The sequence below is a fragment of the Bos indicus x Bos taurus genome, chromosome 13 (assembly GCF_003369695.1).
Source record: "Bos indicus x Bos taurus breed Angus x Brahman F1 hybrid chromosome 13, Bos_hybrid_MaternalHap_v2.0, whole genome shotgun sequence".
Taxonomy (NCBI): domain Eukaryota; kingdom Metazoa; phylum Chordata; class Mammalia; order Artiodactyla; family Bovidae; genus Bos; species Bos indicus x Bos taurus.
The window spans coordinates 9,964,155-9,992,002 of record NC_040088.1 but is presented as its reverse complement, the minus strand read 5'-3'; the positions used below and the strand labels follow the sequence as shown (position 1 = coordinate 9,992,002).

Here is a 27,848-nt window from a genome sequence, read left to right as displayed (position 1 = left end):
TGACTTCCAGGCCACTGTTCTTGAAGTCACTCAGAGTATCTCCTTCCAGGAACTTGAACTTCCTTGGCACCTCCTTGGAACAGGACTGTGAGACCAATGCATGGACAGCAGAGCCGTGAGGTCACTGGGGTCTGTCTAGGAAAATCCCCCTTCCACTGTAGGTTCCTGCCACCCCTTAAGTCTTCCCTACCCCCAAATTATTATTGTCTAGAGAAACACTGGGCTGGATGAAGCACAAGCTGGAATCAAGATTGCCGGGAGAAATATCAATAACCTCAGATATGCAGATGACACCACCCTTATGGCAGAAAGCAAAGAAGAACTAAAGAGGCTCTTGAAAGTGAAAGAGGAGAGTGAAAAAGTTGGCTTAAAGCTCAACATTCAGAAAACGAAGATCATGGCATCCGGTCCCATCACTTCATGGCAAATAGATGGGGAAACAGTGGAAATAGTGGCAGACTTTATTTTTATGGGCTCCAAAATCACTGCAGATGGTGACTGCAGCCATGAAATTAAAAGACGCTTAGTCTTTGGAAGAAGTTATGACCAACTTAGATAGCATATTAAAAAGCAGAGACATTACTTTGTCAACAGAGGTCCATATAGTCAGGGCTATGGTTTTTCCAGTAGTCATGTATGGATGTGAGAGGTGGACTGTAAAGAAAGTTGAGCGCCAAAGAATTGATGCTTTTGAACTGTGGTGTTGGAGAAGACTCTTGAGAGTCCCTTGGACTGCAAGGAGATCCAACCAGTCCATCCTAAAGGAGATGAGTCCTGAGTGTTCATTGGAAGGACTGCTGTTGAAGCTGAAACTCCAATACTTTGGCCACTTGATGCAAAGAACTGACTCATGTGAAAACACCCTGATGCTGGAAAAGATTGAAGGCGGGAGGAGAAGGGGACAACAGAGGATGAGATGGTTGGATGGCTTCACTGACTCAATCGACATGAGTTTGGGTAAACTCCGGTAGTTGGTGATAGACAGGGAGGCCTGGCGTGCTGCAGTCCATGGGCTCACAGAGTCATACGTGACTGAGCGATCGAACTGAACTGAACTGAGAGGACACTGCTCATGCCACTAAATTATTCTAACATATCAGAGACTCAGCGTGTTTTGCCTTATCATTTATTTCTCAAAAGAGACCACAGGAAGGAGGTTACTATGCCAACCAGGCAGATGGAGTGCCTGCCAGTGGAGCTGAATCTCAGACTCCAACAGGAGAGATGCTTAAAGAGCAGGGACCTCCCAGTAAACTGTTGCAGAACACTTTCTGATATTCCTGGGACATAATGAGGTGAAATGGCAGGGCTAGCAGAGCTGAGGGTTGCTGGTCTGGGTTGGAGCCTGCAGGGAAAGTGGGTGTGCCCAGTAGGGAGCTACCTGCAGGTGTGGGGAAAATGTGCAAGACCCATCGTGGAGACTTCATTTTCCTCCACAGTCTGTACTGGCTGCTGGGCATTAGATAAAATAGCAACGTCTTCCACATATAGCAATGACCACATATAGGAGAGGAACCTCGTCATCCCACCCTCCCAAGCTCTTGGTTGTGTCTCGAACCCTTGTAATTGTCCAAGCCACCTTCTTTGGTCTTCGTGGCTTGAGGGTGCGCCAAGACCCTCTCCAATGTGAGTATTTTCTTGCTTGCTCAATATGTAGCACTGGCTCAACTCATTACTGGATTTCCTTCAATGGCTTTGTGTTGTAGCTGTCAACTTTGTGTGACCAGGGGTGGAGGTGAGTTGAGGAGCCTCCTGTGTCTCAGTCATGGACCAGAACTTCCTGTTTTCAGTTCTTTTACATATACATCTGGGAGTGGAATTGCTGAGTCATCTGGTAATTCTATGCTGACCTTTCGGAGGAACTGTCAGGCTGTTTTCCACAGAGTTCACACCATTTTACCTTCTCCCCAGCAATGCACAAGGGTTCCAATTTCTTCACCTCCTGGTCGATGCTTGTCATTTTCCATTAATTTTTTTTTTCTTAAAGTCACACTATTGGGTATGAAGTGGTATCTTGTGATTTTGATTTGCATCTGCCTAATGACTAATGACTGGAGAAGGAAATGGCAACCCACTCCAGTATTCTTGCCTGGAAAATGCCATGGACCGAGGAGCCTGGCAGGCTACAGTCCGTGGAGTTGCAAAGAGTTGGATACGACTGAAGTGACTTAGCAGCAGCAATGACTAGTGATGTTGAGCATCTTTTCCTGGTGCTCACTGGCCACTTGTGTATCTTCAGAGAAATGTCTAAGTTCTTTGCCCATTTTTAAATTGGGTTGTTCATCTTTTTAATGTGGAGTTGTGAGATCTTTGTATAGTCTGGGTCATAGACCCTTATCAGAGACCTGGTTTGTTTCTTCTTCTCAGCAGGATCTTCTCACTATCCTGCTAGGATCCTTTGATGCACAAGTTTTTAATTTTGCTGAAGCTTATGTGTTTTAAATATCCTTTGACTTGAAGCTTTTATATATAAAGCAGTCAGTGGACTTACTCTTTGAGCTACCTCTCTCCCTCATCCTCCTATCTGATGGAAATTTTGGTATTTGTACTTTATCACAATAGGTCACATTTACATACTATTTATTACTCCTTCATCAGACTTAATTCCACAATGAAAATGTTCAGTACTCAATAATAATCATGTTGCTAATTCCTGCAAATGTTTCTTGATTGAATAAATCTTGTCTCTTGGAAACTCCCCAGGAAAGTTATCAGAAACAATATTTCTTGAGTTCTTGCACATTTACAAATATATTTAGGTCAAGGACAAATAAGTTGTACAAAAATCCTCAGTGCGTATTTTCTTCCATAGAGTATCTAAGTTTTGCTTCACTATTTTCTGGCATTGAGTATTGCTGTCTTACAACCTGGTTTTTTAAGGTTTTGTTTCTTTTTTAGTTGGAGGAGGGGTGTTGGCCTCCTGAAGGCTTCTATTTTTATCTTGAAAGACCACAATATTTACTTGCATTCATCTTGTGTTTACTATAACGTGAGCTTTTGATATGTAGACTGAAATCTTTTATTTCAGAAATATTTTCCTCAATTATTGTTTTAAATGATTCTTCTGTTTTGTTGACTTGGTTTTCTTCCTGGTAGGACTTGATTTTCATGTCTGATGGATCTTCATTGACTTTTTAATATTTAAAACTGTGTTTTTAAGCTACTTCTTTATTTTTATTTTATGTCATATGCTTTTCTTATGGTTCCCTTTTTCTTCCTTTTACTTAGTCCTTATTTATGAAATATTTTTCTCCTTTTCTTCAATTTCTCTTCTCTGCATCAGATTCTATTTCACATCTTCCTGTTACCTTGCTGTCTCTTCTTTGAGTTCCTATATTTCTGTCTTATGATGGTTCCTCATATCTCTGGGCTTCTCTGGTGGCTCAGACAGTAAAGAATCTGCCTTTAGTGTGGGAGACCCTGGTTCAGTCCCTCGGTTGGGAAGATCCCCTGGAGAAGGAAAAGGCTACTTACTTCAGTATTTTTGCCTGGAGAATTCCATGGACAGAGAAGCCTCAGTTCAGTTACAAATCCATGGGGTAGTGGAGTCGGACATGGCTGAGCGACTTTCACTTCTCCTCATACCTTTAATTTGCTTCACTAGTTTAAAAATCTATTTTAGATTATAATTTTTTCTCAGCTTTGTGGTGACACTTTACTGGGGATTTTAAAACTCCTCTTTCAAATGCTTTTAAGGTTTGCTTCTCATTTCTGTTTTTTTAAAAAGGAGTCTCTTTATACAGCTTATATGATTTCCAAATTTCTTTCTGATTTTAAAATCAGAGTCAGGAACTATCTTTTGAAAGGAGTATCTTATTTGAGTGGGAAGGGTTGGAAGTAATAGGTTTCTTAATTTAGCTCAAGGGCTCCCTCCTCTGTTGCAGTTTTCCTAATACATAGGTGGACTTCTCTTTCCTAGGCACTTGTTGAAAGAGGAGGGCTCCCACCATCAGACCTGGCCACTATGAGATATTACTCCAGCATTGCAAGGTAATGACCACTCTCATAAATACCCTGTATTCTTCTCTATTTATTTTATTCATATCTCCCAGCACTTGTGTCCTGCCTTGCTTATTCTCAGACCCACTCACTTCAGCTCCCACTCTAGGTGGGCACTTTGCTTTCTGAGACGTGAATATTTTCTAATTGGAAGTGTCAGTATGGGAGGGAGCTGGGGTATGGCAGGTCCTGTGCAGAGTCTCCATCTACATGCATTTCAGCTGCTCCCAGACTGCCTTCCTGCAGGGGTTGTAAATCAAATGCCTATCTTTCCCCAGACTCCTTCATATCCAGGATTTCACGGGTGATTTGGGTTCTTACAATGAGATGTGCTCATACAATAGCTGAAATTCTTTTTCTGCTTGAACTACCTAGGTGATTTCTTTTGACTGCCTCTGATTCATGCACTGTTTTACTTTTACATTATGACATATTTTATACATCCCTTTGTAACACTTATAATGATTATATGTGTATATAATCATTTCTTTAGATGCAACTCTCAATTACCCTATTTTCTCCACTCACGTGATTACTTGAATGCTTTATTCTAACCTGTAATGAATTTGGGTGGCTCAGTGGTGAAGAATCTGCCTGCCAATGCAGGAGATGTGAGTTTGATCCCTGGGTCAGGAAGATCCCCTGGAGAAGGAAATGGCAACCCTCCCCAGTATTCTTGCCTGAGAAATCCCATGGACAGAGGAGCCTGGGGGGCTACAGTCCATGAGGTTGCAAAAGAGTTGGACACAACTTAGCGACTAAACAACAACAAATTATGAATTTTGATTTTCTTTATTCAATATGTTCAGATCATAAGAGTAGTGATTTTGCTGTGATGAAATAAAATTCTTATTTCCAGGCAGGATAAGAAAAAATTGGACATAAAATTCTCTCTTGCATCCATTTGGGCCTCTTCCCTTCCTCCCTAACGTGTAGTGTGCACTTGCATTACATATTAACCAAACTTCCTCGAAGATAGGAACATCTGCTTGACCATAAAGATAACATTTTCCCCTTTCTTCTGACATTAGCAATATAATTTCTTCAAAGGACAGTATTCTTTCCCAACTCTGCGGGAGATCATAGACTTCCCACCCTCTTTATATGGGCTTACCGGCACTATGGTCCTTGGTGAACTTTGTATAAAATATCAGTATGTCACTTTGGTATGTGATCCTTTGTTTCAAAAATGTGTATGCCTGTGCCTTCAACTTGCACCTGGCGGAACAGTTTCTCAGAGCTTTCTGAGAGTCTCTCTTCCGGGTTATAATCCTAGTCTGGTTCAAATAAAATTCCCTTTCTTCTTAATTGTTAACTGAACTTTCATCAACCGTTGTAACAAGAAAAAAATTAGAAACTGATATGGATAAAGGCAGAGCTACCCTGCTTGTCCTCTTTCCCGTCCCATCATCATCATGTAACCAGTATTCACAGCAGTGGCTATTCCTTCAAACACTTTTCCTTTTTCACACATAAGTATTTTCATATACAGGAGTTCTATGTTCAACTGGAATATTATCGAAACCCATATAGTACTCTCCAACTTTTTTTTCTGTTGGTAAGATTGCATGGACATCACTGGAAGTCAGTAAACAGAGATCTAGTGATATTCATTTCTTGGTAATATATTTATAAATGTAACAGGATCCCATCAGACATGATGAGTTTTTTGGTAAAGCAACATTTATTTATTTTTCTTCTCCTTCCTTCTATCCTGCCTTTTTAACCTGTATCCTCCTTCAACCACTTCAGTTCAGTTCAGTTCAGTTTCTCAGTCATATCCGACTCTTTGTGACCCCCATGAATCCTAGCACGCCAGGCCTCCCTGTCCATCACCATCTCCCGGAGTTCACTCAAACTCATGTCCATCAAGTCGGTGATGCCATCAGCCATCTCATCCTCTGTTGTCCCCTTTTCCTCCTGCCCCCAATCCTTCCCAGCATCAGAGTCTTTTCCAGTGAGTCAACTCTTGACATGAGGTGGCCAAAGTACTGGAGTTTCAGCTTTAGGATCATTCCTTCCAAAGAACACCCAGGGCTGATCTCCTTTAGAACGGGCTGGTTGGATCTTCAACCACTTAGGGAATGTATATTAATATTATGCTGTGCAGCCTTCTTAATATGACAGTAGTGATATTTGTTTACTATAACCAAGTTAGAAACATACTCTCATTATGTGCAAGTCATCTCTCTGGTGACTCTCTGTTTTTTTTCATTTGCGTATCTATCTATGGTTGTTGTAATACCACATTATCATAATTATTACAGCTTTAAAATAACACTTGATATCTCCTACATCAAGTCTTATTAAATTATTCTTCTTCAAGAGTATTTTTGCTATCTTGCCTTTTGCATTTTTTGTATGCATTTCAGAATTGCATTGCCAAGTTTCTCTTGGTTTACTTTCGCAAAAACTTTTCTGGGGGTTTGATTGCATTGAGACTGAAAATCAATTTGAAGAGAATTGGCATACTTATCATATTGAGTCTTCCAATCCATGAACATCATATACGTTTCTGATTTGGGGGTATTAAAAAATGTCTGTCACTAAAGTTTTATAATTTTCTTTGTAGCGTTTCTGCACAAAACCTATTATGTGTATTTATAAGCTCTTCATGTTTTATATGATTATACAAATTATTGATAGCATATTAAAAAGCAGAGATATTACTTTGCCAACAAAGTTCTGTCTAGTCAAGGCTATGGTTTTTCCAGTGGTCATGTATGGATATGAGAGATGGACTGTGAAGAAAGCTGAGCACCAAAGAATTGGTGCTTTTGAACTGTGGTGTTGGAGAAGACTCTTGAGAGTCCCTTGGACTGCAAGGAGATCCAACCAGTCCATCCTAAAGGAGACCAGTCCTGGGTGTTCATTGGAAAGACTGATGCTGAGGCTGAAACTCCAATACTTTGGCCATCTCATGCGAAGAGTTGACTCATTGGAAAAGACCCTGATGCTGGGAGGCATTGGGGGCAGGAGGAGAAGGGGATGACAGAGGATGAGATGGCTGGATGGCATCACCGACTCAATGCACATGAGTTTAGGTGAACTCCAGGAGTTGGTGATGGACAGGGAGGCCTGGCGTGCTGCAATTCATGGGGTTGCAAAGAGTTGGACACGACTGAGTGACTGAACTGAACTGAACTGAAAAATTATTGAAGTTTCATTTGCTGATTTGTGTTGTTGATTTATGTAGTACCATTGAGTTTTGTATATTTCCTTTGTATGCATCTATTGTGATAAATTCTCATTGATTCTAACAATTATCTGTAGATCTGTTTGAAATTTTATGAACATAGTTGATTTTTGTGTTCATGAATCTATGTTCTGTGAATAAGATTTACTTAAAATCTTCCTTTTTCATAGAATCCTTGTTGATAATTTTATTTTTAAACAGCTTTATTGACACATAATTGACATGAGTCCTTATTAAGCTCTGGTATCAAGATTATGCTTACTTCATATGACATGCTGGGAATTGTTTCTTATTTTCTATTTACATCATATTAGAATTATTTGTTCCTTGTTTGCCTTATAGAATATGCTTACGAAGAGGTCTGATCCTGGAGCTTTTCTTTGGTCAAATATTGTTGACCATTGTTTCCATCTTTGCAATGGTTTTCTACTTTTTCTTGGGTCAGTTACAGTTTAGAAAGTTACTTTTTCTATGATCCTTTTGTAGTATTTAGGACTTTTTTTTGTCACGTGAATAGAAAACATTAATGAAACAATTTCACCAATTTAAGGATATCATGAAGCAGAAATGCATAAGTCCAGAGCAGAAAGAATTGAACAACAGCAGGCATTATCTAGAGAAGAGGAGAAAAGAGTGCCACCCTGAGCTATTTTGAGCAGGTCTAAGAATGAGTTAAAATTTTTGCTTACAAACCATATCACAGATAAAGACTTTTCTCTATAATATGTAAGGAGTGCTAGAAATTGACAAGAAAAAAGCTAAGGAATATATAGGAAAATGAGCAAAAGAAATAATGTTTTCAGATAAAGAAATATAAGTAGCTTTTAAGATATGAAAAATGCTTGAAATAATTCATGATGGAGAAATGCTAAAGTCTCTCACTGTTTCCATTGTTTCCCCGTCTACTTGCCATGAAGTGATGGTACCGGATGCCATAATCTTAGTTTCTTGACTCTTGAGTTTTAAGCCAGCTTTTTCACTCTCCTCTTTCACTTTCATCAAAAGGCTCTTTAGTTCCTCTTTACTTTCTGCCATAAGGGAGGTATCATCTACGTATGTGAGGTTGTTGATATTTCTCCTGGCAATCTTGATTCCAGCTTGTGCTTCATCCAGCCCAGCATTTCACATGATGTATTCTGCATATAAGTTAAATAATCAGGGTGACAATATACAGCCTTGATGTACTCCTTTATTTTCTTGAGCTCTAAAATCACTTCAGATGGTGACTGCAGCCATGAAATTAAAAGACACTTGCTCCTGGGAAGAAAAGCTATGACCAACCTAGACAGCGTACTAAAAAGCAGAGACATTCCTTTGCTGACAAAAGTCTGTCTAGTCAAAGCTATGGTTTTTCCAGTAGTCATGTATGGATATGCGAGCTGGACTATAAAGAAAGCTGAGCCCTGAAGAATTGATGCTTTTGAACTGTGGTGCTGGAGAAGACTCTTGGAGAAGACTCCTTAGACTGCAAGGAGATCAAACTAGTCAATCTGAAAGGAAATCAGTCCTGAATATTCATTGTAAAGATTGATGCTGAAGCTGAATCTCCAATACTTTGGCCACCTGATGCAAAGAACTGACTCATTGGAAAAGACCCTAATTCTGGGAAAGATTGAAGGCAGGAGGAGAAGGGGATAATGGAGGATGAGATGGTTGGATGGCATCACTGACTCAATGGACATGAGTTTGAGCAAGCTCCGGGAGTTGGTGAAGGACAGGGAAGCCTGGCGTGCTGCAGGCCATGGGGTTGCCAAGAGTAGGACATGACTGAGTGACTGAACTAAACTGAACTGAGAAAGATGCTAACTAAAACCTTCAGCAGTGCATCACTTCTCACTCATCAGATTGGTAAAAATCGAAAAGATTTTGCTCATGTTTAATTTTACTAGCTATGCCAAATATATTTTCAAACAGGTTGCATGAATATACAGTCTTACTAGTAACGTGTGACAGTTTCTTCTCTCTACAAAACAATGAGGAAAAGGTAGACAACCCAGCGAGAAATGAGCCAGATGCTTGAGTTAACAGAAAAATAGAAAATCCAAGAAAGTGGTTACCTGTGTGGAAGATGGACAGGTAAGAAACTGGCGAGGAATAAATGTTGATACGGCATATATACAAGAAACACTCTCTTTTTGTTCTTGGTACGTGAGTGCAGGCTGCCATTTTAATGTTTTAATTCTTTAAGGAGTATCAGTTCTACACACGTTTTTGTTTGCATAATTTATTTTGTGAGGAGCTTTTTCTTTTTTTAAGTAGCCTGCCAACTCCAACATCTTGTATTTGTTATAGCTCCTTAATGTTTCAGCAGCACTGGTGGACACGATGAGGTCTGAGTCCCAAGAAACAAAGGATGGAGATTTAAACTGTTTGACTATAAAATACTTAGTTTGCTTTCCTCCCTGTCTCAAGGCTATGGTTTTTCCTGTGGTCATGTATGCATGTGCGAGTTGGACTGTGAAGAAGGCAGAGCACCAAAGAATTGATGCTTTTGACCTGTGTGTTGGAGAAGACTCTTGAGAGTCCCTTACACTGCAAGGAGATCCAACCAGTCCATTCTGAAGGAGATCAGCCCTGGGATTTCTTTGGAAGGAATGACACTAAAGCTGAAACTCCAGTATTTTGGCCACCTCATGCGAAGAGTTGATTCATTGGAAAAGACCCTGATGCTGGGAGGGATCGGGGGCAGGAGGAGAAGCGGACGACAGTGGATGAGATGGCTGGATGGCATCACTGACTCAATGGACGTGAGTCTGAGTGAACTCCGGGAGTTGGTGATGGACAGGGAGGCCTGGCGTGCTGCGATTCATGGGGTCGCAAAGAGTCAGACACGATTGAGCGACTGATCTGATCTGATCTGTCTCACTCAGAATTCAACTGTTATTTCCACACTTCAGTTTCTCTCCCGGACAATACCTAATATCTGGGTATTCATTTTTTTTACTCTGAACTTGGACAACAGTGACAAATACCAACTCAGACTAGCTTAGGCAGTTTATTGGGTCATAACCGAACTATGGGAAAGGTGTGAGAAGAACTGCTCTCAAGATAAAGGGGAATGAAGGGCTGACTGGTCCCTTCTGAAGCCTCTCTTACCATCATTTTTCTGCTTTTCTAATTGAATTAGATTTATTTTTCTCAATATGTTCCCTTCTCCCAGACTGAAAGCATAGCTTCAGGAGTTTCCAGGCTCATCTCTCCTACCTTTACCAAAAGGAGGGACTTCCCCTTAGTGTCCATTTAAATGAAGGATGTCAATAGACCACACACACACACACACACACCCTGATCTGTGACTGGGTGTCAGGCTTTCATGATCAAAAATTCCCATTAGATTCCTAAGTTGATGGTACAAAGAACCAGGAGTTCTTCCCAAGAAACAGGGGCCTGTTCTAAAAAGGTGAAAGTCTTGTTGGATGTATGCACTGTAGATATCCACCTTATAGATGATTTCTACTTTCTTCCTTTTATTTTACAGGTGTTCCCTCTCTTCTTACTGAGATTTCAAGAGCGTCACACCACTATGTGACTATGAAAACAGGACCCGGGCCCTACCACTGACTTGTTGAATGAATGTGGGTGATTCCTCTCTCTCCTTTGGGCTTCATACTCTTTAAGTATAAAGAATTTGGTTATGATGGTGCCTACAGACCAGCCAGCCTTACTTCTTTGTGAGAATGTGAGATAACTCTTGCAGCTATTAGAAATGATGTAACAACCGCCATTTCTCCCTGTGGATAATCCCTGGGGGAGGGCCCAAGGTCCCTCTCATGATAGGGGAGGATATTTCCTGGCAGAACTAAGAAAAAGTAAGTCTTATCGCTTTGATACCACAGACCCACCCTTGGCACCAGGCCAACCTGGAGCTGCATAAAACTAGGCTTAGCTTCAGCTCTCAGCTATATGCCTTCCTGACAACATGAAGACTACAAGCTTCTTGGTCCAGGTGGTGGGCCTTCTTGTCCTTGGGACTCTGGTGGCACAGGCAGCTGTCGTAACAGGTGAGTGGATGAGTGGCCTGGGTGGGGCTGGCTTGGGTTGAGGAGAAGATGTTGGGGGCAGCCTGGGTCTTGACAAGGGGCAGCATGCAGAGCTGGGGCCCACTCTTCCGCCTGGACAGAAGGTTTTGAGTGTATCCAGGGAAGTAGGAAATTGCCCACTAGACTCCATGTGCATTCTGCCCCAAGACTGAGAAACCAGGGCTGTTTGTGGAAGGAGTGTTGTAACATGACCTTGGTCTCAAGCATTGATACTTGGACAGAACATGCAATGAAGTTGAGGATCCCCAGCAATCTGGGCTGTGAGTGTGGGGGTCTCTTCCCTGCCTGCCTGTCCCATCAAAACACATCAGTCCTGTAAGAGGAGGTTAAGAACTAACAGGGCCTCAGAAATCATGGAGTCTGAAGACCTCTGTTTTCCAAAGCAGGACACTGAGACCTAGAGCGAGGTGAGGAATTGTCAGGACAATCTCCAGAGCCAGGATGGAGCTCAGGTCTCCTGGCATGTGTCTCAAAGCTCCTTGTCCTTCCACCAAGTTTCCTCAAAGATGACAATGTGTCCTCATCTCCTGAAAGTCACTCCTCCCTGGCATATCCTCATGAGGGCCCCAGGACCCAGAATGGAGGGTGAGGGGAAGAAATGGACACCCAAAGGAAACCTGGTCCTATGGAGCTTTTCCCCAAAGCCCAGGGAACAGCCATCCGAGAGTGCAGACCCCAGCTAGCCCTGGTGAGCCTTCTCTATCTCAGTGTCCCTCAGCTTAAGGGACACCGCAGTGAGCAGTGGCTGGACCTGGAGGAAAGACTAGATAGTTGAAGCAGACACATTGGTCTAAATGTGGGGATATTCCTTTCAACAGGTAGTCCGAAAGGTCAAGGAAATGTTGTATTCAACGGAAAGGGTCCAGTCAATGGTCAATCTCCTGACAAAGGACAAGATCCAGTGAAAGGTCAAGACCCAGTCAAAGGACAAGATGTAGTCGTAGCACAAGACCGAGCCGGACTTCCATTCAAGCGTGGCTTATGCCCCAGGGTTCGGATCCACTGCAACTTGTGGAATCCCCCTAACCAGTGTTGGAGAGATGCTCACTGCCCAGGGGCCAAGAAGTGCTGTGAAGGCTTTTGTGGGAAGACCTGTATGAATCCCCGGTGAGGTGAGAAATGGGTGGAGGGAAAGGAGGCCCATGAAGGGGCAGAGAGGCCGACTGGCGGAGGGCAATTCTAAGCTAGTGGGGAGAGGACACAGGAGGTGATGGAGAGACTGAGGGGTCTCAGGGGCTACAACTGGGGTCCTGAGAAGGATGGCATGTGGACGTGGTCCTGCCTCCCACTGCCTCTGAGTCTCTCACCTGCTGACTCACGTTTCCGATTCTCTTTTCTTCTACCAGGTAGAGTCTGTGCTTGTGCACCTGTGAAGTCCCCAGGGATGCAGGCCCCGGTGCCTGTAGCACGACCCTCTCCCACACTGCCCCTTCTTCCTCTCATCCGGGAGGCCCAAGCTTGAGCATGGACTGCCTCCCTCATGGACTTTCCAATAAAAAACTGCTTTCAACTCCATTTGTTTCTGGTTCCTGTGACCTCTGGTCCCCTTAGAACTCCGGGGAGATGGGTGTGGGATTGGGACTTCCTGTCCCCCGTGGAGAGTGGAACAGGACCCATGGCAGATGTTCTTGGGGTGTGAAGGAGAGCAGGGGCAGGAACAAGAGGCCTATTCCTAGGGTTCACTGTAGAAATCCAAAAATCAACCCAAGAACCACAGCCTCCATTTCACCAGGAAATGGAAACCTAGACATTTGGCCTCTGGCCTCTGGCCTCAGATCAGGGAAATAAACCCCTAAACTTCCCACTGACCTCCACTTCTGACCTGGCTATGTTCAACCCTGCCAGTGTGACCAACCAACCCTCCTGGCTAAACCTCTGACTCCGTCCTTCCCTTCCTCTAATGTTTCCCATGAATCTGTATCTTCCAAGAAGATAGAAAGACAGATGCCAGGAAATCCCTGCTCATGAAGCATTTCACCTGTTCATGCCTGAGGTGACCTCCAGTAACATGTAATTCCTTTGGGTGAAGCAATGTCCTCTCCCAGCTTTCTATTTCAAGATGTGAGTGAGGAGGCAAGACACATCTATCCTTCCGCGTCATTGCTGAATAAAGTTCTCTGGGGACATACAAGTTAGGGTAGAGTAGACTGGAGGAGTGAAGACAGCAGGAGGGTGTATGTTCAGTAACATTGGATGACCTCGTGGCTTTGCTGTTGGCTCAGCTGCCCCACTGCCCTTGTGCAATGGAGTTCTCCAGGAAGAAGTGGGTGGAGTTTTGGGATGCAATGGGCACCCCACTTGGGAGTCAGGAGACCTGAGTTCTAGCTCTAGGCTCCTCCCAACTTGTTAGATGACTGCAGATAAATCTCTTTCTCTCTCTGAGCCTCAGTTTTGTCTATTCAGTTTGAGGGGAGTTGGATGAAATTATTCTGGAAGTATAGTAATGAATGTCAGTTCAGCCCTGATATTCTGGTGCTGAAACATCTCTTCTTTGTGTGTGTATGTTGGGCTCTGCTAGAGGAGAGGGGGGGAGCAGAGGCTTTGTTGGGGGTGAGAGAACAGAGAGCCCAGTGTCCCTTAGACACCCCCCCCAGGAGCCAGGGTTCCCCTCTGATTCTCCAGGGGATGGACTGGACCACGCATCTTGGAGCACAGACAAGAGCAGTGCCTAAACTTCTGGCCTGAGAAACATATAATACACCACTGGTGGTAAGAATGGTTTCTGTCTTAGTGTTTTGTCTCTTCCAGATCCTGCACTAAACATGTCATAAGTATTGTCTTATTTCTCATTAGAACTCCCTCAGATGGGTCATATACACCTCTTTAATTTTGTTAAAAGGTTGAAACCATGGGACTTCCCTGACAATCCAATGGGTCAGACTCTGTGCTTCCAGTGCAGGGTGTGGCTTTGATCCTCAATCAAGGAACTGAGGTCCTGAAAGGCACACGGCACAGCCAAAAAAACCAAAAAGATTGAAGTCATCAAAGCGTCATTAATCACCCAAAGACACAGAGCTAGTAAATGATGATAAGTTCTAGTTTTTAAAAAATTTTTATTGAAGTATAACTGATTTACAATGTTGTGTTCATTTCTTTTGTGCAGCAAAGAGATTCAGTTTTCCATATCCACACAGACTCTTTTTCATATGCTTTTCCACTACGATTTACCACAGGATACTGCATATAGTGCCCTGTGCTATACAGGAGGGCCTTGTTGTTTATTCATTCTATATATTATAGTTTGCACCTACTAATCCCAAACTCCCAATCCATCCCTCCCCACCCCCACCCCCTTGTAACCCTAAGTCTGTTCTCTATGTCTGTGAGTCTGTTTCTGTTTCACAGACAAGGTCATTTTTGTCACATTTTAGATTCCACCTATAAGTGATATCATACAGTATTTTGTCTTTCTCTTTCTGACTCTCTTCATTGAGTGTGATAATCTCTATGTTCACCCATGTTGCTACAGATGGCATTATTTCATTCTTTTTTATGGCTGAATAGTACTCCACTGGGCGGGTTATGGTGGAAAGATCTGACAGAATGTGGTCCACTGGAGAAGGGAATGGCAAACCACTTCAGTATTCTTGCCTTGAGAACCCCATGAACTGTATGAAAAGGCAAAATTATAGGATACTGAAAGAGGAACTCTCCAGGTCAGTAGGTGCCCAATATGCTACTGGAGATCAGTGGAGAAATAACTCCAGAAAGAATGAAGGGATGGAGCCAAAGCAAAAACAATACACAGCTGTGGCTGTGACTGGTGATAGAAGCAAGGTCTGATGCTGTAAAGAGCAATATTGCATAGGAACCTGGAATGTCAGGTCCATGAATCAAGGCAAATTGGAAGTGGTCAAACAAGAGATGGCAAGAGTGAATGTTGACATTCTAGGAATCAGCGAACTCAAATGGACTGGAATGGGTGAATTTAATTCAGATGATCATTACATCTACTACTGCGGACAGGAATCCCTCAGAAGAAATGGAGTAGCCATCATGGTCAACAAAAGAGTCTGAAATGCAGTACTTGGATGCAATCTCAAAAACAGCACAATGATCTCTGTTCGTTTCCAAGGCAAACCATTCAATATCACAGTAATCCAAGTCTATGCACCAACCAGTAATGCTGAAGAAGCTGAAGTTGAATGGTTCTATGAAGACCTACAAGACCTTTTAGAACTAACACCCAAAAAAGATGTCCTTTTCATTATAGGGGACTGGCATGCAAAAGTAAGAAGTCAAGAAACACCTGGAGTAACAGGCAAATTTGGCCTTGGAATACGGAATGAAGTGGGGCAAAGACTAATAGAGTTTTGCCAAGAAAATGCACTGGTCATAGCAAACACCCTCTTTCGACAACACAAGAGAAGACTCTACACATGGACATCACCAGATGGTCAACACCAAAATGAAATTGATTATATTCTTTGCTGCCAAAGATGGACAAGCTCTGTACAGTCAACAAAAACAAGACCAGGAGCTGACTGTGGCTCAGATCATGAACTCCTTATTACCAAATTCAGACTTACATTGAAGAAAGTAGGGAAAACCACTAACCATTCAGGTATGACCTAAATCAAATCCCTTATGATTATACAGTGGAAGTGAGAAATAGATTTAAGGGCCTACATCTGATAGAGTGCCTGATGAACTATGGAATGAGGCTCATGACATTGTACAGGAGACACGGATCAAGACCATCCCCATGGGAAATAAATGCAAAAAAGCAAAATGGCTGTCTGGGGAGGCCTTTCAAATAGCTGTGAAAAGAAGAGAAGCAAAAAGCAAAGGAGAAAAGGAAAGATATAAGCATCTGAATGCAGAGTTCCGAAGAATAGCAAGAAGAGATAAGAAAGCCTTCCTCAGAGATCAAGGCAAAGAAATAGAGGAAAACAACAGAATGGGAAAGACTGGAGATCTCTTCCAGAGAAGGCAATGGCACCCCATTCCAGTAATTTTGCCTGGAAAATCCCATGGACGGAGGAGCCTGGTGGGCTGCAGTCCGTGAGGTCGCTAAGAGTCGGATACGACTGAGCAACTTCACTTTCACTTTTCACTTTCATGCATTGGAGAAGGAAATGGCAACCCACTCCAGTGTTGTTGCCTGGAGAATCCCAGGGATGGGGAAGCCTGGTGGGCTGCCGTCTATGGGGTCCCACAGAGTTGGACATGACTGAAGTGACTTAGTAGTAGTAGTAGTAGTAGAGATCTCTTCAGGAAAATTAGAGATACCAAGGGAACATTTCATGCAAAAATGGGCTTGATACAGGACAGATATGGTAGTGACCTAACAGAAGCAGAAGATATTAAGAAGAGGTGGCAAGAATACACAGAAGAACTGTAAAAAAAGATCTTCAGGACCCAGATAATCACGATGGTGTGATCACTGACCTAGAGCCAGACATCCTGGAATGTGAAGTCAAGTGGGCCTTAGAAAACATCACTACGAACAAAGCTAGTGGAGGTGATGGAATTCCAGTTGAGCTATTTCAAATCCTGAAAGATGATGCTGTGAAAGTGCTACACTCAATATGCCAGCAAATTTGGAAAACTCAGCAGTGGCCACAGGACTGGAAAAGGTCAGTTTTCATTCCAGTCCCAAAGAAAGGCAATGCCAAAGAATGCTCAAACTACCGCACAATTGCACTCATCTCAATGCTAGTAAAGTAATGCTCAAAATTCTCCAAGCCAGGCTTCAGCAATATGTGAACGGTGAACTTCCAGGAGTTCAAGCTGGTTTTAGAAAAGGCAGAGGAACCAGAGATCAAATTACCAACATCCGCTGGATCATGGAAAAAGCAAAAGAGTTCCAGAAAAACATCTATTTCTGCTTTATTGACTATGCCAAAGCCTTGATTTGTGTGGATCACAATAAACTGTGGAAAATTCTTCAAAAGATGGGAATACCAGACCACCTGACCTGCCTCTTGAGAAATCTGTATGCAGGTCAGGAAGCAACAGTTAGAACTGGACATGGAACAACAGACTGGTTCCAAACAGGAAAAGGAGTACGTCAAGGCTGTATATGCTCACCCTGCTTATTTAACTTCTATGCAGAGTCCATCATGAGAAACGCTGGGCTGAATGAAGCACAAGCTGGAATCAAGATTGCTGGAAGAAATATCAATAACCTCAGGTATGCAAATGACACCACCCTTATGACAGAAAGTGTACAAGAACTAAAGGGTGCCTTGATGAAAGTGAAAGAGGAGAGTGAAAAAGTTGGCTTAAAGCTCAACATTCAGAAAACGAAGATCATGGCATCCGGTCCCATCACTTCATGGGAAGTAGATGGGGAAAAAGTGGAAATAGTGGCTGACTTCATTTTTGGGGGCTCCAAAATCATTGCAGATGTTGACTGCAGCCATGAAATTAAAAGATGCTTACTCCTTGGAAGGAAAGTTATGACCAACCAAGAGAGGATATTAAAAAGCAAAGACATTACTTTGCCAACAAAGGTCCATCTAGTCAAAGCTAGTTTTCCAGTTGACATGTATGAATGTGAGAGTCGGACCGTAAAGAAAGCTGAGCACTGAAGAATTGATGCTTTTGAACTGTGATGTTGGAGAAGACTCTTGAGAGTCCCTTGGACTGCAAGGAGATCCAACCAGTCCATCCTAAAGGAAATCAGTCCTGAGTGTTCATCGGAAGGACTGATGTTGAAGCTGAAACTCCAATAGTTTGGCCACCTGATGCAAAGAACTGACTCATGTGAAAACACCCTGATGCTGAGAAAGATTGAGGGCAGGAGGAGAAGGGGATGACAGAGGATGAGATGGTTGGATGGCATCACTGACTAATGGACATGAGTTTGGGTAAACTCTGGGAGTTGGTGATGGACAGAGAGGCCTGGCGTGCTGCAGTCCATGGGGTCGCAAAGAGTCGGACGTGAATGAGCAACTGAACTGAACTGAACTGAGAGGACACTCGTGCCACTAAATTATTCTAACATATCAGAGACTCAGGGTGTTTTGCCTTATCATTTATTTCTCAAAAGAGACCACAGGAAGGAGGTTACTATGTCATCCAGGCAGATGGAGTGCCTGCCAGTGGAGCTGAATCTCAGACTCCAACAGGAGAGATGCTTAAAGAGCAGGGACCTCCCAGTAAACTGTTGCAGAACACGTTCTGATATTCCTGGGACATAATGAGGTGAGATGGCAGGGCTAGCAGAGCTGAGGGTCGCTGGTCTGGGTTGGAGCCTGCAGGGAAAGTGGGTGTGCCCAGTAGGGAGCTACCTGCAGATGTGGGGAAAATGTGCAAGACCCAGTGCGGAGACTTCATTTTCCTCCACATTCTGTACTGGCTGCTGGGCATTAGATAAAATAGCAACGTCTTCCAGTTTTGACCACGTGACCACATATAGGAGAGGAACCTCGTCGTCCCATCCTCCCAAGCTCTTGGTTGTGTCTCGAACCCTTCTAATTGTCCAAGCCACTTTCTTTGTTCTTCGTGGCTTGAGGGTGTGCCAAGACCCTCTCCAATGTGAGTATTTTCTTGCTTGCCCAATATGTAGCACTGGCTCAACTCATTACTGGATTTCCTTCAATGGCTTTGTGTTGTAGCTGTCAACTTTGTGTGACCAGGGGTGGAGGTGAGTTGAGAAGCCTCCTGTGTCTCAGTCATGGACCAGAACTTCCTGTTTTCAGTTCTTTTACATATACATCTGGGAGTGGAATTGCTGAGTCATCTGGTAATTCTATGCTGACCTTTCGGAGGAACTGTCATGCTGGAGACCAGCCCCGGCTGATCCAGGGTATTCGAAGGGGAGACGGCCTCGGTGATTAATTTAAATATTCATCAAAGATATAAAGAGTAATAGAATGACGATAGCTCAGTAGGAAAATTCAGTGGAGAAAAGAGGCTGAGTAGCTTGGTTTACGCGGAAAATCAATATAACCTGTGACACCAGGTTAGCTGTGACCACGGAGGCTGCAGGCGCCCTCTCGAATAGCAGAAGGTGCCCCACCTTAGATACCTTCTCAAGTGGGTCTTAGAAGCCCAGGCAAATAAATGGTCGCAGAGGATATCCGCGCTCCAGATGGAAACTTCAGCTGGAATGTGAAAAGAAAGAATGACATGGGGAGACCAAGCTTTGGTGAGCAAGGCCCGTAGCTTTATTTTCAACAGGGGCTTTTATACCCTAAGTTACACATAGAGGATAATAGGGGATGTGAAATCATGCAAAGTCAGCAGTCTTTGATCCTTATCAAAAACCAGGGTTTCTTTCCTGCAAATTTATCGTATACAAATTGTTTAGGTGATTTACATCATCTTCTGGCCAGAAGACCTATTAACATTTTATGACTCTTGACAAAGGTTTGTCAACTGTAAGACTTATTTTCTCTAAGAGTAATTATTTTAAGGTTTGGCACCATCTTCCGAAGGTGTTAGATAAAGTTTCATTCCTATAGGGCAGAGGTTTAGTGGGTTTACAACAAAGGAAAGAATTTATTACCTTAAGGGTCTAAAGTTGCTAACACCAAGGCCACTACTTATTTTTTCTACATACCAACTATATTAATTAATACACATTCAAGGATACAATACAGGGGATGTGGAAACTTGGCAGCAAGCATTGGCTCATCAATGAAATCTTTTACTAGTTTTATTCTGACAGTTTCTAACTCTCTGAGAGGCTCTAAGCTATTTGAATATCTTAAGCTTCCCGTGCCTCTCGAGGCTGAGAGACTGTAAACAATCATGCATAGCTGTAGGAGTCCGGGTAAACTTGTCAGGCGAGTTAGAGAGCTATCTGAGGGGTTTAGATTTAAACACTCCTAATGCCCAGGAACTTATTAACTGGAGCTGTAAGTTAACTCTTTGTCAGAGAGAGCGAGATGGTGGTGGGGGACAGCCCCCAGTAAAGTCAGAGGTGAGAGCACAAAGCAATAAAGTAGGCAGACTCTGGCTTTTGGGGGCAGATGCTCGAGAATATCCAGGGGGACTCCTGAGGCTCGATCCCGCCTTTGCGTATGCCGAGCCTCCTTCCTCATGACCTTTGTCATGAGTGGAGTGCCTCTCGCTGGCTCCCGGCATCGTCAGGCTGTTTTCCACAGAGTTTGCACCATTTTACCTTCTCCCCAGCAATGTACAAGGGTTCCAATTTCTTCACCTCCTGGTCGATGCTTGTCATTTTCCATTAATTTTTTTTTTCTTATAGTCATACTATTGGGGATGAAGTGGTATCCTGTGATTTTGATTTGCATCTGCCTAATGACTAATGACTGGAGAAGGAAATGACAAACCACTCCAGTATTCTTGCCTGGAAAATTCCATGGATGGAGGAGCCTGGCAGGCTACAGTCCGTGGAGTTGCAAAGAGTTGGATACGACTGAAGTGACTTAGCAGCAGCAATGACTAGTGATGTTGAGCATCTTTTCCTGGTGCTCACTGGCCACTTGTGTATCTTCAGAGAAATGTCTAAGTTCTTTGCCCATTTTTAAATTGGGTTGTTCATCTTTTTAATGTGGAGTTGTGAGAGATCTTTGTATAGTCTGGGTCATAGACCCTTATCAGAGACCTGGTTTGTTTCTTCTTCTCAGCAGGATCTTCTCACTATCCTGCTAGGATCCTTTGATGCACAAGTTTTTAATTTTGTTGAACCTTATGTGTTTTAAATATCCTTTGACTTGAAGCTATTATATATAAAGCAGTCAGTGGACTTACTCTTTGAGCTACCTCTCTCCCTCATCCTCCTATCTGACAGAAGTTTTGGTATTTGTACTTTATCACAATAGGTCACATTTACATACTATTTATTACTCCTTCATCAGACTTAATTCCACAATGAAAATGTTCAGTACTCAATTATAATCATGTTGCTAATTCCTGCAAATGTTTCTTGATTGAATAAATCTTGTCTCTTGGAAACTCCCCAGGAAAGTTATCAGAAACAATATTTCGCAGGGAGGAGCTAAGATGGCGGAGGAGTAGGACGGGGAGAACACTTTCTCCCCCACAAATTCATCAAAAGAACATTTAAACGCCGAGTAAATTCCACAAAACAACTTCTGAATGCCGGCAGAGGACATCAGGCACCCAGAAAAGCAACCCAAGTCTTCGAAAAGAGAGAGAAGAAATAGAGCTCCACCCACCAGAACACCGACACAAGCCTCCCTAACCAAGAAACTTTGACAAGCCACCTGTACAAACCCACACAGAGCGAGGAAACGCCACAATAAAGAGAACTCCACAAACTGCCAGAATACAGAAAGGACACCCCAAACTCAGCAATTTAAACAAGATGAAGAGAAAGAGGAATACCCAGCAGATAAAGGAACAGGATAAATGCCCACCAAACCAAACAAATGAGGAAGAGATAGGGAATCTACATGATAAAGAATTCTGAATAATGATAGTGAAATTGATCCAAAATCTTGAAATCAAAATGGAATCACAGATAAATAGCCTGGAGACAAAGATTGAGAAGATGCAAGAAAGGTTTAACAAGGACCTAGAAGAAATAAAAGAGAGTCAATATATAATGAATAATGCAATAAATGAAATTAAAAACACTCTGGAAGCAACAAATAGTAGAATAACAGAGGCAGAAGATAGGATTAGTGAATTAGAAGATAGAATGGTAGAAATAAATGAATCAGAGAGGATAAAAGAAAAACGAATTAAAAGAAATGAGGACAATCTCAGAGACCTCCAGGACAATATTAAATGCTACAACATTCGAATCATAGGGGTCCCAGAAGAAGAAGACAAAAAGAAAGACCATGAGAAAATACTTGAAGAGATAATTGTTGAAAACTTCCCTAAAATGGGGAAGGAAATAATCACCCAAGTCCAAGAAACCCAGAGAGTCCCAAACAGGATAAATCCAAGGTGAAACACCCCAAGACACATATTAATCAAATTAACAAAGATCAAACACAAAGAACAAATATTAAAAGCAGCAAGGGAAAAACAACAAATAACACACAAGGGAATTCCCATAAGGATAACAGCTGATCTTTCAATAAAAATTCTTCAAGCCAGGAGGGAATGGCAAGACATACTTAAAGTGATGAAAGAAAATAACCTACAGCCCAGATTATTGTACCCAGCAAGGATCTCATTCAAAGATGAAGGAGAAATCAAAAGCTTTTCAGACAAGCAAAAGCTGAGAGAATTCAGCACCATCAAACCAGCTCTCCAACAAATACTACAGGATATTCTCTAGACAGGAAACACAAAAACGGTGTATAAAGTCGAACCCAAAACAATAAAGTAAATGGCAACGGGATCATACTTATCAGTAATTACCTTAAACGTAAATGGGTTGAATGCCCCAACCAAAAGACAAAGACTGGCTGAATGGATACAAAAACAAGACCCCTACATATGTTGTCTACAAGAGACCCACCTCAAAACAGGGGACACATACAGACTGAAAGTGAAGGGCTGAAAAAACATTTTCCATGCAAATAGGGACCAAAAGAAAGCAGGAGTAGCAATACTTATATCAGATAATATAGACTTTAAAACAAAGGCTGTGAAAAGAGACAAAGATGGTCACTACATAATGATCAAAGGATCAATCCAAGAAGAAGATATAACAATTATAAATATATATGCACCCAACACAAGAGTGCCGCAATATGTAAGATAAATGCTAACAAATATGAAAGGAGAAATTAACAATAACACAATAATAGTGGGAGACTTTAATACCCCACTCACACCTATGGATAGATCAACTAAACAGAAAATTAACAAGGAAACACAAACTTTAAATGATACAATAGACCAGTTAGACCTAATTGATATCTATAGGACATTTCATCCCAAAACAATGAATTTCACCTTTTCCTCAAGTGCACATGGAACCTTCTCCATGATAGATCACATCCTAGGCCATAAATCTAGCCTTGGTAAATTCAAAAAAATAGAAATCATTCCAAGCATCTTTTCTGACCACAATGCAGTAAGATTAGATCTCAATTACAGGAGAAAAGCTATTAAAAATTCCAACATATGGAGGCTGAACAACACGCTGCTGAATAACCAACAAATCACAGAAGAAATAAAAAAAGAAATCAAAATTTGCATAGAAACGAATGAAAATGAAAACACAACAACCCAAAACCTATGGGACACTTTAAAAGCAGTCCTAAGGGGAAAGTTCATAGCAATACAGGCATACCTCAAGAAACAAGAAAAAAGTCAAATAAATAACCTAACCCTACACCTAAAGCAACTAGAAAAGGAAGAAATGAAGAACCCCAGGGTTAGTAGAAGGAAAGAAATCTTAAAAATTAGGGCAGAAATAAATGCAAAAGAAACAAAAGAGACTATAGCAAAAATCAACAAAGCCATAAGCTGGTTCTTTGAAAGGATAAATAAAATCGACAAACCATTAGCCGGACTCATCAAGAAACAAAGGGAGAAAAATCAAATCAATAAAATTAGAAATGAAAATGGAGAGATCACAACAGACAACACAGAAATACAAAGGATCATAAGAGACTACTATCAACAATTATATGCCAATAAAATGGACAACGTGGAAGAAATGGACAAATTCTTAGAAAAGTACAACTTTCCAAAACTCGACCATGAAGAAATAGAAAATCTTAACAGACCCATCACAAGCACAGAAATTGAAACTGTAATCAAAAATCTTCCAGCAAACAAAAGCCCAGGTCCAGATGGCTTCACAGCTGAATTCTACCAAAAATTTAGAGAACAGCTAACACCTATCCTCCTCAAACTCTTCCAGAAAATTGCAGAGGAAGGTAAACTTCCAAATTCATTCTATGAGGCCACCATCACCCTAATACCAAAACCTGACAAAGATCCCACAAAAAAAGAAAACTACAGGCCAATATCACTGATGAACATAGATGCAAAAATCCTTAACAAAATTCTAGCAATCAGAATCCAACAACACATTAAAAAGATCATACACCATGACCAAGTGGGCTTTATCCCAGGGGTGCAAGGATTCTTCAATATCCGCAAATCAATCAATGTAATACACCACATTAACAAATTAAAAAATAAAAACCATATGATTATTTCAATAGATGCAGAGAAAGCCTTTGACAAAATTCAACATCCATTTATGATAAGAACTATCCAGAAAGCAGGAATAGAAGGAATATACCTCAACATAATAAAAGCTATATATGACAAACCCACAGCAAACATTATCCTCAATGGTGAAAAATTGAAAGCATTTCCTCTAAAGTCAGGAACAAGACAAGGGTGCCCACTTTCACCATTACTATTCAACATAGTTTTGGAAGTTTTGGCCACAGCAATCAGAGCAGAAAAAGAAATAAAAGGAGTCCAAATTGGAAAAGAAGAAGTAAAACTCTCACTATTTGCAGGTGACATGATCCTCTACATAGAAAACCCTAAAGACTCCACCAGAAAATTACTAGAACTAATCAATGATTATAGTAAAGTTGCAGGATATAAAATCAACACACAGAAATCCCTTGCATTCCTATACACTAATAATGAGAAAACTGAAAGAGAAATTAAGGAAACAATTCCATTCACCATTGCAACGGAAAGAATAAAATACTTAGGAATATATCTACCTAAAGAAACTAAAGACCTATATATAGAAAACTATAAAACACTGGTGAAAGAAATCAAAGAGGACACTAATAGATGGAGAAATATACCATGTTCATGGATTGGAAGAATCAATATAGTGAAAATGAGTATACTACCCAAAGCAATTTATAGATTCAATGCAATCCCCATCAAGTTACCAACGGTATTCTTCACAGAGCTAGAACAAATAATTTCACAATTTGTATGGAAATACAAAAAACCTCGAATAGCCAAAGCTATCTTGAGAAAGAAGAATGGAACTGGAGAAATCAACCTACCTGACTTCAGGCTCTATTACAAAGCCACAGTTATCAAGACAGTATGGTACTGGCACAAAGACAGAAATATTGATCAATGGAACAAAATAGAAAGCCCAGAGATAAATCCACGCACATATGGACACCTTATCTTTGACAAAGGAGGCAAGAATATACAATGGATTAAAGACAATCTCTTTAACAAGTGGTGCTGGGAAAACTGGTCAACCTCTTGTAAAAGAATGAAACTAGAACATTTTCTAACACCATACACAAAAATAAACTCAAAATGGATTAAAGATCTCAACGTAAGACCAGAAACTATAAAACTCCTAGAGGAGAACATAGGCAAAACACTCTCTGACATACATCACAGCAGGATCCTCTATGACCCACCTCCCAGAATATTGGAAATAAAAGCAAAAATAAACAAATGGGACCTAATTAAACTTAAAAGCTTCTGCACAACAAAGGAAACTATTAGCAAGGTGAAAAGGCAGCCTTCAGAATGGGAGAAAATAATAGCAAATGAAGCAACTGACAAAGAACTAATCTCAAAAATATACAAGCAACTCCTCCAGCTCAATTCCAGAAAAATAAATGACCCAATCAAAAAATGGGCCAAAGAACTAAATAGACATTTCTCCAAAGAAGACATACAGATGGCTAACAAACGCATAAAAAGATGCTCAACATCACTCATTATCAGAGAAATGCAAATCAAAACCACTATGAGGTACCATTTCACGCCAGTCAGAATGGCTGCAATCCAAAAGTCTACAAGCCATAAATGCTGGAAAGGGTGTGGAGAAAAGGGAACCCTCTTACACTGTTGGTGGGAATGCAAACTAGTACAGCCACTATGGAGAACAGTGTGGAGATTCCTTAAAAAACTGGAAATAGAACTGCCTTATGATCCAGCAATCCCACTGCTGGGCATACACACTGAGGAAACCAGAAGGGAAAGAGACACGTGTACCCCAAGGTTCATCGCAGCACTGTTTATAATAGCCAGGACATGGAAGCAACCTAGACGCCCATCAGCAGATGAATGGATAAGAAAGCTGTGGTACACATACACAATGGAGTATTACTCAGCCATTAAAAAGAATACATTTGAATCAGTTCTAATGAGGTGGATGAAACTGGAACCTATTATACAGAGTGAAGTAAGCCAGAAAGAAAAACACCAATACAGTATACTAACACATATATATGGAATTTAGAAAGATGGTAACAATAACCCTGTGTACGAGACAGCAAAAGAGACACTGATGTATAGATCAGTCTTATGGACTCTGTGGGAGAGGGAGAGGGTGGGGAGATTTGGGAGAATGGTATTGAAACATGTATAATATCATGTATGAAACAAGTCGCCAGTCCAGGTTCGATGCACGATACTGGATGCTTGGGGCTGGTGCACTGGGACGACACAGAGGGAGGGTATGGGGAGAGAGGAGGGAGGAGGGTTCAGGATGGGGAGCCCAGGTATACCTGTGGCGGATTCATTTCGATGTTTGGCAAAACTAATACAATATTGTAAAGTTTAAAAATAAAATAATAAATAAATAAATAAAGAACCTCAGTTCAGTTCAAAAAAAAAATGAAAAGAAACAATATTTCTTGAGTTCTTGCACATTTAGAAATATATTTAGGTCAAGGACAAATTAGTTGTACAAAAATCCTCAGTGCATATTTTCTTCCATAGAGTATCTAAGTTTTGCTTCACTATTTTCTGGCATTGAGTATTTCTATCTTACAACCTGGTTTTTTAAGGTTTTGTTTCTTTTTTAGTTGGAGGGGGAGTGTTGGCCTCCTGAAGGCTTCTATTTTTATCTTGAAAGACCACAATATTTACTTGCATTCATCTTGTGTTTACTATAATGTGAGCTTTTAATTGTAGACTGAAATCTTTTATTTCAGAAATATTTTCCTCAATTATTGTTTTAAATAATTCTTCTGTTTTGTTGACTTGGTTTTCTTCCTGATAGGACTTGATTTTTGTGTCTGGTGGATCTTCACTGACTTTTTAATATTTAAGACTCTGTGTTTTTAAGCTACTTCTTTTGTTATTTTTATTTTTATGTTATATGCTTTTTTAAATGTTTTCCTTTTTCTTCCTTACTTTACTTAGTCCTTATTTATGAAATATTTTTCTCCTTTTCTTCAATTTCTCTCCTCTCCATCAGATTCTATTTCACATCTTCCTGTTACTTTGCTATCTCTTCTTTGGGTTTCTATATTTCTGTCTTATGATGGTTCCTCATACCTCTGGGCTTCCCTGGTGGCTCAGACAGTAAAAATCTGCCTTTAGTGTGGGAGACCTGGGTTCATTCCCTCGGTTGGGAGGATCCCCTGGAGAAGGGAACGGCTACCTACTCCAGTATTTTTGCCTGGAGAAGTCCATGGACAGAGAAGCCTCAGTTCAGTTACAAATTCATGGGGTAGCGGAGTTGGACATGGCTGAGCGACTTTCACTTCTCCTCATACCTTTAATTTGCTTCACTAGTTTAAAAATCTATTTTAGATTATAATTTTTTCTCAGCTTTGTGGTGACACTTTACTGGGGATTTTAAAACTCCTCTTTCAAATGCTTTCAAGGTTTGCTTCTCATTTCTGTTTTTTTAAAAAGGAGTCTCTTTATACAGCTTATATGATTTCCAAATTACTTTCTGATTTTAAAATCAGAGTCAGGGACTATCTTTTGAAAGGAGTATCTTATTTGAGTGGGAAGGGTTGGAAGTAATAGGTTTCTTAATTTAGCTCAAGGGCTCCCTCCTCTGTTGCAGTTTTCCT

General features: G+C 41.3%; 1 protein-coding gene across 1 annotated transcript; it reads left to right on the top strand.

Moving 5' to 3' along the window:
- The first annotated feature begins 11,114 nt into the window (after positions 1–11,114).
- LOC113902869 (elafin-like) lies at positions 11,115–12,346 on the top strand. The gene is made up of 2 exons (XM_027558213.1): positions 11,115–11,196; positions 12,054–12,346. The coding sequence occupies exons 1-2, from the start codon at positions 11,115–11,117 to the stop codon at positions 12,344–12,346; spliced, it is 375 nt and encodes a 124-aa protein (XP_027414014.1).
- Positions 12,347–27,848: the final 15,502 nt, after the last annotated feature.

Bases quoted from the DNA above. Each gene is read 5' to 3' on its own strand.
- LOC113902869 (XM_027558213.1), top strand. From the start codon at position 11,115: ATGAAGACTACAAGCTTCTTGGTCCAGGTGGTGGGCCTTCTTGTCCTT. The intron at 11,197-12,053 runs GTGAGTGGATGA...TCCTTTCAACAG, and splicing joins ACAGGCAGCTGTCGTAACAG to GTAGTCCGAAAGGTCAAGGA.